Source organism: Podarcis vaucheri, assembly GCF_965113315.1.
Source record: "Podarcis vaucheri genome assembly, chromosome: 13".
Lineage (NCBI taxonomy): Eukaryota > Metazoa > Chordata > Lepidosauria > Squamata > Lacertidae > Podarcis > Podarcis vaucheri.
This window is the reverse complement of record NC_138751.1, coordinates 25372102-25382232: the sequence shown is the minus strand read 5'-3', so window position 1 is coordinate 25382232 and position 10131 is coordinate 25372102. Positions and strand designations below refer to the sequence as shown.

The following is a 10131-nucleotide window of genomic DNA, read 5'->3' as shown; positions in this document are numbered from 1 at the left end:
CTGAAGATAAATCACCCTAATGTTATGATAGGGCTAAATAAAAGAATTCCAACTTCAGATAGGAACAAGGCAGAGCAAGACAATTTTAGTAGTTTTGGATTTCGCAGAAATATTGGTACAATATAGCTGGTATGGTCGATTGACTTGCTGTTGCAGTTTTGAATTGCAATGGCATTACCTCAACTGTTCCCACATAAGACTTTTGAGAAAAATGCACCATTAATACCAGGCATCAACATCACACATTAATAGAAAAACAGGAAGTTAATCCTACAATCCTTCTTGCTTAAAGGCTCCAGAAAAAACATGCATGGAATGCGGGGAGATTACACATACATGTCCTGAAAAGATAAAATGGTGCAAGCAAACATAGTTAAACATGGGAGGCAACATATTTAGATCTATGCTTAACGCAGAGATCTCAGGCTGTACATCAATAAGGCTAAAATAAACCAGCATCAGCATCATTTAAAACAAGCACACATCATCAATAATAAAGAAACCACCCCAACATAAAAGCAAAGCTAAACAGAGCAAATAGATAGAATATATTTAAAAAACATCAATATAAATTAAAAGAGATAATATTTATCAGCCATAATAACTACTAGCAGACATGGAAGACCACCCCTGTGGCCCCACATTTTATCTGTCTCCAGTGATGGGAATTCTTTTGCAGATCTCAACACTTTCAACGCCTGGGGAGGACTGTTCAAGGAAATCCCAAGGATTTCTGGATATATCTGGGAACAGTGTCACAAAAGTGTTTAAGGCTCAATAGCTTCTTCAATGCTGTTTGGATCTCTTTGTTTCTCATGCTGTAGATGAAGGGATTCATCATAGGAGGAAATATTGTATATATCACAGCAAAGACTAAATCCATCCCAGATGAGCTATTACTAGCTGGTCCGATGTAGGCAAAAAGTCCAGTGAACATAAGCAGAGAGACAACCAGGAGGTGGGGCAGGCAGGTGGAGAGGGCCTTATGCCGTCCTCGTTAAGAAGGCATTTTGAGGACTGCAGTCATGATATACGCATAAGTTACAATAATGAAGACAAAGCATCCAAACACAGAAATCCAGCTAAATACAAGAAGTCCAACTTCAACTATGTATAAATCAGAGCAAGACAATTTTAGTAGTTTTGCCACTTCACAGAAGAATTGATCAACACGATTGGAACAGAAGGTAATGGAAAATGTGCCTGCAGTGTGTAGTACAGCATAGAGAATACTGGTGATCCATGCAATGATAATCATCTGAATGCAGGCCCCTTTGTTCATAACTACTTCATATTGTAGTGGATTACAGATGGCAACATACCTGTCATGTGCCATTATGGTTAACACAGTAATATCAGCGCATCCAAAGAGAAAAAGTAAAAAAACTTGAGAGACACATTCACCATAAGAAATGTGCCTGTTATTCATGATTGAATTAACCATGGATTTGGGTTGAATGACAGAAAATGAGCCAATATCAGAAACGGCCAAGTTCATGAGGAAGAAGTACATTGGTGTATGCAGGTGATGGTCAAGGGCTATTACAAAGATGATCAAAAGATTCCCGATTACAGTTATCAAGTATAGTCCTAGGAACACAAGGAAGTGTAATATCTGTAGTTCTCGGATCTGAGAAAATTCTAGAAGTAGAAATCCAGATGTGAAAGTGAGATTATTCATTTTGCATGTCACACAAAATTTTGAGCTACCTGTGAGTGAGACAAAATCCCATCAAATATCAGAACTGATTCTCCATTTTATTTAATGCTTGTATGCAGATAATTTAAATTCATAATTAACAATATTTTGGGCAGTGCTGCAATCCACCATGAAATTTGTGCTTCATGTAGGGAGGACTGTGATAATCCTGTTGCCCCTGCAACATTTTCCTCATAGTACAACAAAGTGGATGTCATATATGCATTTGAATGAATGATAAGCTTTGAGGCATAGGAGAAAATTCTATATAACTACTTTAGCATTGAGAAGAATATGTAGATATCTCGGAAATTCCAGCTGCTTCACAATGCAGCAGTCTTATTACTGACTAGGGTTTGATTTTGAACTCACAAATCACCTCCAGTGGTTTACAAATTAGTTTCTGGGCTCAATTAAACTACTCATATTACTATTTAGAATGCTAAGTGAATTGGCCTCCTAATATCTTATATTACCTCCTTCTCTACAAGACTCTGCCTTGGGTCAAGAATGGCAGAGGGGCCCCTCTTGGTAGTTCCAGCCTCCTTAAAATTTCATGGGACTGTTCTTGGATAGGGTATTTTTTTGTACAAACCACTTTCAAAAAAGGTGAATTTTGCACTTTCATTATAGAGTTTACACCACATACTGAAGGCAGATATCTTCACCCTATTTCTTGACACCACAAATACAAACATATTCACACACACACACACACACACACATATCTTGGGTTACACCTCTTTTTCCAAACTGAAATTGTTTTATGTGATTTTAATATGGCATTTTTATAGTGTTGTATACTACCCTGGGACCTTAGATGATGATGATGATGCATTTTCATGCAGTAGGTTAGCATCCTCATGAGTGGCTTAGAACAACACTTTCTCAACAACCCGAGCCTAGACCAATCCATGGAAGACATTCACTTTTTGGAGAATATACTGCAACAACATACTGGAGATATAAGGGAACCCCCCACTTTATATAGGAAACCTACTGACTTATACAGGTGCTATATCTTGATTTCACTTTTACTTCCCAGCTGATGGTACTCACACATTACTTTCACCAAAATTTCTCCGATCAAAATTGGGACACCCCACTCCATAATGATAATTTTAATATTTATACCCTACATATCCTACTGGGTGGCCCCAGCACTTTGGACAGCTTCCCACATATATAAAAACATAATAAAACTTTTAACATTTAAAAAACAACAACTTCCCTATACAGGATTGCCTTCAGACGGCTCAGGGGTTGGATAACTCCAAACTCTCAAACATTTCACAAATGAAAAAGGGACATCCTACCATACCCTCCAACATTTCTCCAATGAAAATAAGAACACCATAAGGACAAGCGAGACATTCCAGGATCACATCAGAAACTGGGACGGCTTCTCTAAATCAGGGCCATCCCTTGGAGGGTCTGCTTTCTAAGACCAGTATCCCAACCTATAACCAGCAACAACAAGCCACAGTACAGAGATATGGACACAGGATATAGGCCCTGTGGTCAATTCAGATGACAACTCTCCCCATGGCTATTCTGGCAATGCTGTTACATGATCTAAACATCATGCTGTGCTGTATCAAAGCCTGCTTTCTCCCCCTTCTCCCCCCTCTCCCCAAAAAACTCCCTGCGACATTCAATAATTTTTTCTGCCTCTTTTCCTAGGAATGTAAGACCTTCATATAAATCCTATTTATGAGTATTTTGCAGTGACTTCCTCGTTAATGTAATGAGGTGGCTGAGATTCCTTTTTTAAAAAAAGGTCAAAATATGTTTCACATGCCCTGGGCGTACACACAGTGACATTGGGCTATTTCAGAACTGGCTTCTAGCCTAGCATTTTCCTGAAATGATGATGTGACAGGGTCATTCCAGGAAGTGCTGCTGAGACACAACCTGGTCTTCAAAGACCCGCACACTGTTACAAGTGCAAATGGGGTCTTTTGCATAGTTAGAAAACAACATTTTAATTTACTTTAATTGCTCATTCCAGGAAAGTTTGTCACTCTAAAAACCTGTCTACAATGACCGCTCCACGCTTAAAACGGGGGGTGCCCTTTGTGTGGACGCGCGCAGCCCCTAGATCTGGAGTGGCTCCAACAGCATAGGCTTGGTTTGCCTTCCCTCAGGTGGGATACCTGGAGGTCTCCGCCTACCTCTGTCAGTTGTCCAATCCCACCTGGGGGAAGCGTTGCCAAGGAGACCAGGCCAGGTAGTGTAGGGATTACCTGCCCACACAATAGAGGGAGGATCTTACCTGGGAATCCTCACTTGGCTCCAGAGCTTCTCCCACCCTACCCACCCTCAGTTAATGTCTTATTTGCAGGTTAACTTTTCTTCACAGGTTTTGCAGGTTAACTTTTCTTCACAGGTATGCGGGCGCTGCTACGTTAAGGTCGCTGTTAAAGGGCCGGAAAGGAATTTCCCTGCATTGGCAGGTTTCGCCTTTCCCGTAGCAAAACGTCACAACTTTGGTGGTATCAGGCCTTGGGCGGAATCCTTTAGTCCATCTTCCTCTTTGCGGCGGCGATATCAGGGTTCCCCGTTAAAGGGGTTTCTGAAGGGAGGCTTTGGCCGTACACCGAAAGGTCGTCATTGCTCTCCCCTGCGGCGGCGGCGTAACGGGGGTGGCTATCTCTGCTTGAACATATGTTCTCTAGAGCCGGCCCATCCCCCCCACACACACACACTGGATAACCCTGATGCTCCCTAGGTCCCCGGCTGGGGCCTGAGGAGGGAGAACGCCCAATGCCTGAGCCAAGGTCTACCCACATTTGAAATTTAATAAAGTTGTGGCCAATTTAATCCCATAGCACGTTGTCATGAGTCATTATTTCACATGACGGGGGGGGGGACCGCGCGGGATCTGGGGACTCTGCTTGTCCACGCAAAGTGTCTCACAAGCACAGCAAGCAAGCACATTTGGTTTCAAGAAAGTTGGGCTATTTATTTATCTATATTCTATTCTATTCTATTCTATTCTATTCTATTCTATTCTATTCTATTCTATTCTATTCTATTCTATTCTATTCTATTCTATTCTCTCTCTTTCTCTCCCCGTATATATCTCAGCTAACTCATTCTGTTCATTGTGTGTCTTCAGTCTGCCCTGAGCATCTGAGGGAAAAGTAAAAGATGGAGAAATTGTGCTTGGAAGATGAATGGGCAAAGAGACAAGAGAATGAGGATGAGGATGGTGAGAAGAAAGGGGGTGGGAATAAGAAACTGTTTATTTACTTTTCCTCATACATATTATCAGTGCTTTTTAAAAGAAAAATGGTACTGGTACTCACCATGAAGTGGCTACAGTAAGTACCACACTTTAAACATTGAAGGGGGGATGAGTTTCAGGACTGCATGACCTTGAGTACCCCCAGAAAAAGCACTGTGTACGTATTATCAACAGTACTGTAGATGCAATTTGTCTTCCAGCTGGATCAGTGAAGTGTTTGCATTTGTCTCTTCATTGCATCACTTCCATTCTTCATTTGAATCAAGACTCTGTGTCTTTCAGTGTAGCTTTTCAGTTTTTCAGTTGTGGAAAGGAATTTATATGTCTGTCTTTGGTTTCTTGGAGACGTGTTCCCAGGAGCTCAGTGCAGCAAATCAGAAAAGTTTGTTGATATTTCTTCTTTTGCCTTTATTATTATTTCCCTTACCCTAGCCTAGATAATTGGCACTGATAAGCTAATGGGACTGTTCAACTCATGGGAGCTAGACCTATGTCAGGAGTTCATTCTCATAGCTTCAGGTCCAGGTTTAGACTCAAGAGTACAGGGATTCTATGCTGCAAGATGCTGCTCCATATTATGAAAGGCCTTTGAGACAGTAGCTATCTCCTCAAGAGAAAATAGATGATGACGCTGAGGCCCACTGACACATGCTTGCAAAGCACTTTGCAGACAGCATTGCTGAGATCCATTTTGATTGTATTCTAGTTTTTCAGTAGCTATTCTGGAGGAGGCTATGTTTTCGGGGGTTTTTTTGTTACATATAGCTATACTACCTTTCTGCTGAGGCCAAGACCATTTACAATTTTAAAATGATAAAATGATATAAAGGTGAATTGGGGTAGTGGTAGAGGACAGTTCAACTGAAGGAGGACCTGAAATTGCTTGCCTGCATATATCACTCTGTTCTCATTTCTCACAGGGCAGATGGTGTCTTTTAGCATTAAGAGGGGGTCATTCTGATAGGCCCTGATGTTGTCTTACCCTGCCCCCTCACTCTCTTCTTGAATACCTTCTACTGTACTTTGTTGACCTTGAAATGTGGACAGGCTCTTGGGAGAAGTGTAGCTAATTGCTTGTATTCTCATCCTGGTCATTGAAATCAGGATGTTTAGACTTCTACACTTGGGCTAGCAAAGTTATAAACACTTATCTCAGGGGAAGTACTAAATGAGGCGATAATATGGCCTCTTTTGAAAACGAAAACATAATCAGACTCCTCCAATTTGAAGAACTGTCATTTTGTGTCCAACACCCCCTTTTTGAACAAGTTGTGTGAACAAGTGGTTTGCTTGCTTGTTTGTTTGTTTGTTTGTTTGTTTGACATAGTTTCAAATGTTTCTATATGAAATTGATAATTGAGATCCTTTCCATTCTGACTTCTGGCTAGGCTTCAGCATGGAAACTGCTTTGGGCCAGAAGCTGGAAGGGGAAATGTTGTCCCATTGGTTTACCTGTATTGTCAACCATGGATCATCCTGAGGGAATGGGAGTTAGGAGGGTACTTCATTGACATGGCTCCCATTATTTCTGACAGATAGGATTCAGAAGTACATTGCGGTAAGTAAATGGTGGTCAAAGGTTCTACCCCTCTTTTTTCAAAGTCCCATCCCAGCAGCAATTTAACCTGCAAATTAGCTGTCAAATTGTTATCAGCTTTTGTCAACATCAGGCCAGCTGGGGTGCCTTTTACTTAACCCAATTATCCAAAATAGAAGGGGATCCACAGTGAACTAGGTAGTTGATCAAGGCTTTCTTCAAAATGGAGTCACAGCATAACACAGCACCCTGCCCCTCCATTCTTGGTGAAGTCTTCCAATTCTGACAGCAGAAGGTGTCTGTGGGTTCAAGGCACCCCCCAAATTCATTGGGGGAATTAAGGGGGAAGCTAGCCTCTGCTATCTCCCATTATGTCCAGTTTGAGCCCCCAATCTTCAGAGGTTCATGGCTGGAAACAGCAGCCTGTTTTTAAATCTCTTTATTGTTTATGTTCTTATTATGAAATTACTTTGAGATATTTTATGGAAAGTAAATGTAATTAATCAAATAAATGAACAAACACATACGAACACATAGGGTGTTTCTGAATGTCAATAGAAAATGTAAACCAACCTTGTTTACAAATAACCAAGCCTTTTCAGTGGTGCTGAAACAAAGTAAGTATGGTGTGAGATTAGCTTTTCTGGGGAAAGTATTTAAACCAAGAAGTGCAACAAGCATGGAATCTTCCTCTCACCAAACACCACATAACTGGTGTCTGATGGAAGAGCACTTCATGTGAAGGCATGTGTAATAGGAAGTGGTATTTCAGATAGTCAGATCCAGGCGCACCGGGTATAAGGGGCAGAGGAGGCTTCAGCTCCTCCACTATTTTTCAGCAGGGGGCAGTGCCCAACAATATTGGGGGGGGGGGAGGGCTGCCACCAACCTCTGCTACCGCTGCACACCTTCCGTGCACCCCAGCCTCTGCTCAGCAGCCTGGAAGTACAGGAGCCGGGCAGCAACTGGGACAAACAAACATGAAGATCGCCCTCCGTGCATCCTGGGTAGAGTCACGTGACATGTCACGTAGCCTCACCCCCTCAATGGGGAGCAAGTCGGTGCCCATGGTCAGATTCCTAGCTCTTTTGGGCCTTATTGGCAAGAATTGTAGGAATTTAAATCCCAGTACTTTTGCCCTAAAACAAAAAGGACTCTCTCTCTTTCTTTCTTTCTTTCTTTCTTTCTTTCTTTCTTTCTTTCTTTCTTTCTTTCTTTCTTTCTTTCTGATTATGAAATAATTATAAGTCCATACCTTTAAAAAACCACATCAAATCCACCATTGCTACTACAGAACATATACTATTAAGAAGATATCTACTTGCTGTAAATGGACCAGAATATTTCTACTCCATGTCAATTCTGCATATACACAATCATTTAGTCATCAAACCACTCATTCACTTTTAATTTTTTTTTTACTAAAATCCAATTAAAATTGTAGGTTTGTTCACCTGAGGTATGCATTTTGCCCCTAAAATGTGCATTTTGTTTGTTTAAATTGTCTCTCACCCTATTCTTTATGCACCTTTTCATTAAAACAAACATATTCTTGCACATTTATTTGACCTGCCACTGCATTGCAAAAATTGGAGAAATGCACTATCTCACTGAGAGTCATGTTCCAATCGATTAGAAAGTCAGGGACTGACAAAGTATGGTGGGTGATGTTAAAATGCAAACCAAAATAATTTATTCTCCCTCCTTAATGCCCATATCAAAATACAGTAGATTACAAAATGATTTTCATTTGATGCTTGGAACATAGTTTCCATCCAAAATGCTTTGACAGTGCTGATCTGATCTCTTGATTTCTCATGCTATAAATCACTGGATTCATCATGGGTGGCAACATAGAATATAGCACAGAAATCATCATGACCAGATCTTTGGGGGCATTTTGAGTTGGGCACAAATAGCCAAGGGTGCCAGTGCAGATAAATAAGGAGACAACAATGAGGTGTGGCAAGCAGGTAGATAAGGCTTTCTTCTTCCCTTGCACTGAGGGGATTCTTAGTACGTTGGTGAAAATCTGAACATAAGAAAAGATTATGAAGATAAAGCAACCGAAAGCTTCACATGCTGCAAATACATTGATCCCAACTTCTGTCATATAATTGTCATTACAGGAGAGCTTCAGCAATTGTGGGATTTCACAAAAAAACTGGTTGAGAACGTTAGAGCAGAAAGTGATGGAAAATGTGCCCCCAGTGTGTAACATAGCATTGAAAAGGCCAGTCATCCATGCACTAGCTGCCATTTGGATGCAAGCTCTCATGTTCATCACTGTCTCATATCGTAGTGGATTGCAAATGGCGACATATCGATCATAAGCCATGACTGTGAGGAGGACCAGGTCAGTTACTGCAAAGAAGATGAGGAAAAAGACTTGGGAAACACATTCTGGATATGAAATCAACCTGGTGTTCATGAGGGAGTTGCTCATGGCTTTGGGGACATTGATGGAGATGTTGCCAATGTCTGCAATGGATAAATTCATCAAGAAAAAGTACATTGGCGTGTGAAGTTGACGGTTGAGGGTTATGAGTATGATTATGAGTAGATTTCCCATGACAGTAGCCAAATAAATAAGAAGAAATATCACAAAGTGTAAAATTTGCAGCTCCCGCATATCAGAGAATCCCAGAAGAAGAAAATTGGTCTCATTTGACATCATCTACCCTGTGGGAAGAAGGAGAGAAAGAACTGATAGAATTTGGAGGTGCCTAATCCTTGATATAAGAACTCTGCTGGATGAAACCAAAACCTTATTCAGTCCAGCTCATTTTTTTTCTTTAGTAGATAATCAGATGTCTCTTTGAAGTCCATAAGCGGTAAACAAGGGCAAAAGCCTTCTTCCACATTTGCTGCTGGCACCATATGCAGCTAGGAATATAGGAAACTGAGTCACTCCCCTGATCTATCTTAATTAATACAGTGGTACCTCAGGTTACAGACATTTCAGGTTACAGACGCTTCAGGTTACAGACTCTGCTAACCCAGAAATAGTACCTTGGGTTAAGAACTTTGCTTCAGGATGAGAACAGAAATCGCACAGCGGCGGCGCAGTGGCAATGGAAGGCCCCCTTAGCTAAAGTGGTACCTCAGGTTAAGAACAGTTTCTGGTTAAGAACGGACCTCCAGAATGAATTAAGTTCTTAACCTGAGGTACCACTGTATTGTTTACACTGGCTGACACGATTCAGAGCAGAATCTTTTCTAGCCCTACCTAAAGTTTTATTGTTATCCATTAATCATTGGCCCGTGAAATAAGGACATTCATGTGCAGTTGGCCCATGAAAAGTCATATTTTGGTATCACAATGAATCAAATTAAACATCATATCATTTGAATTGATTCACACATTCAGACACCATTTGTTAAAATTTAAAGAAATCAACTACTTAAATGTTTGTGTGCCCTAGCTCATATTCACTGTTTCTAAAGAAGTTATCAATGAGAACAACGGCAAACACCACCTTTCCCCTCTTTTGAGCACTATCAGCAGGACAGATCCTCCCACATTTGCTGAGTGCAGAACAAGTTGTTGAATTTGGAGCCGATAATTGAAGGAAGCCAAGACTCAAGAAGATAAATAAAGTAGACATAAAAAAAGAATATGAGACAGGGAGAATGTAACAGAGA

At 40.9% G+C, this 10131-nt stretch overlaps 1 protein-coding gene and 1 pseudogene across 2 annotated transcripts; both read right to left on the bottom strand.

The window, feature by feature from the left end:
* Positions 1–712: 712 nt before the first annotated feature.
* On the bottom strand, positions 713–1681 carry LOC309516563 (olfactory receptor 14A16-like; annotated as a pseudogene). The gene has a single exon. The product of its transcript is annotated as an olfactory receptor 14A16-like (transcript).
* A 6537-nt stretch (positions 1682–8218) lies between these two features.
* Positions 8219–9160, bottom strand: LOC309516562 (olfactory receptor 14A16-like; the record flags this gene model as incomplete). Its single annotated transcript, XM_082195325.1, has 1 exon — positions 8219–9160. One exon carries the CDS (start codon positions 9158–9160, stop codon positions 8219–8221), a length of 942 nt encoding a protein of 313 aa, XP_082051451.1.
* Between the last annotated feature and the right edge of the window lie 971 nt (positions 9161–10131).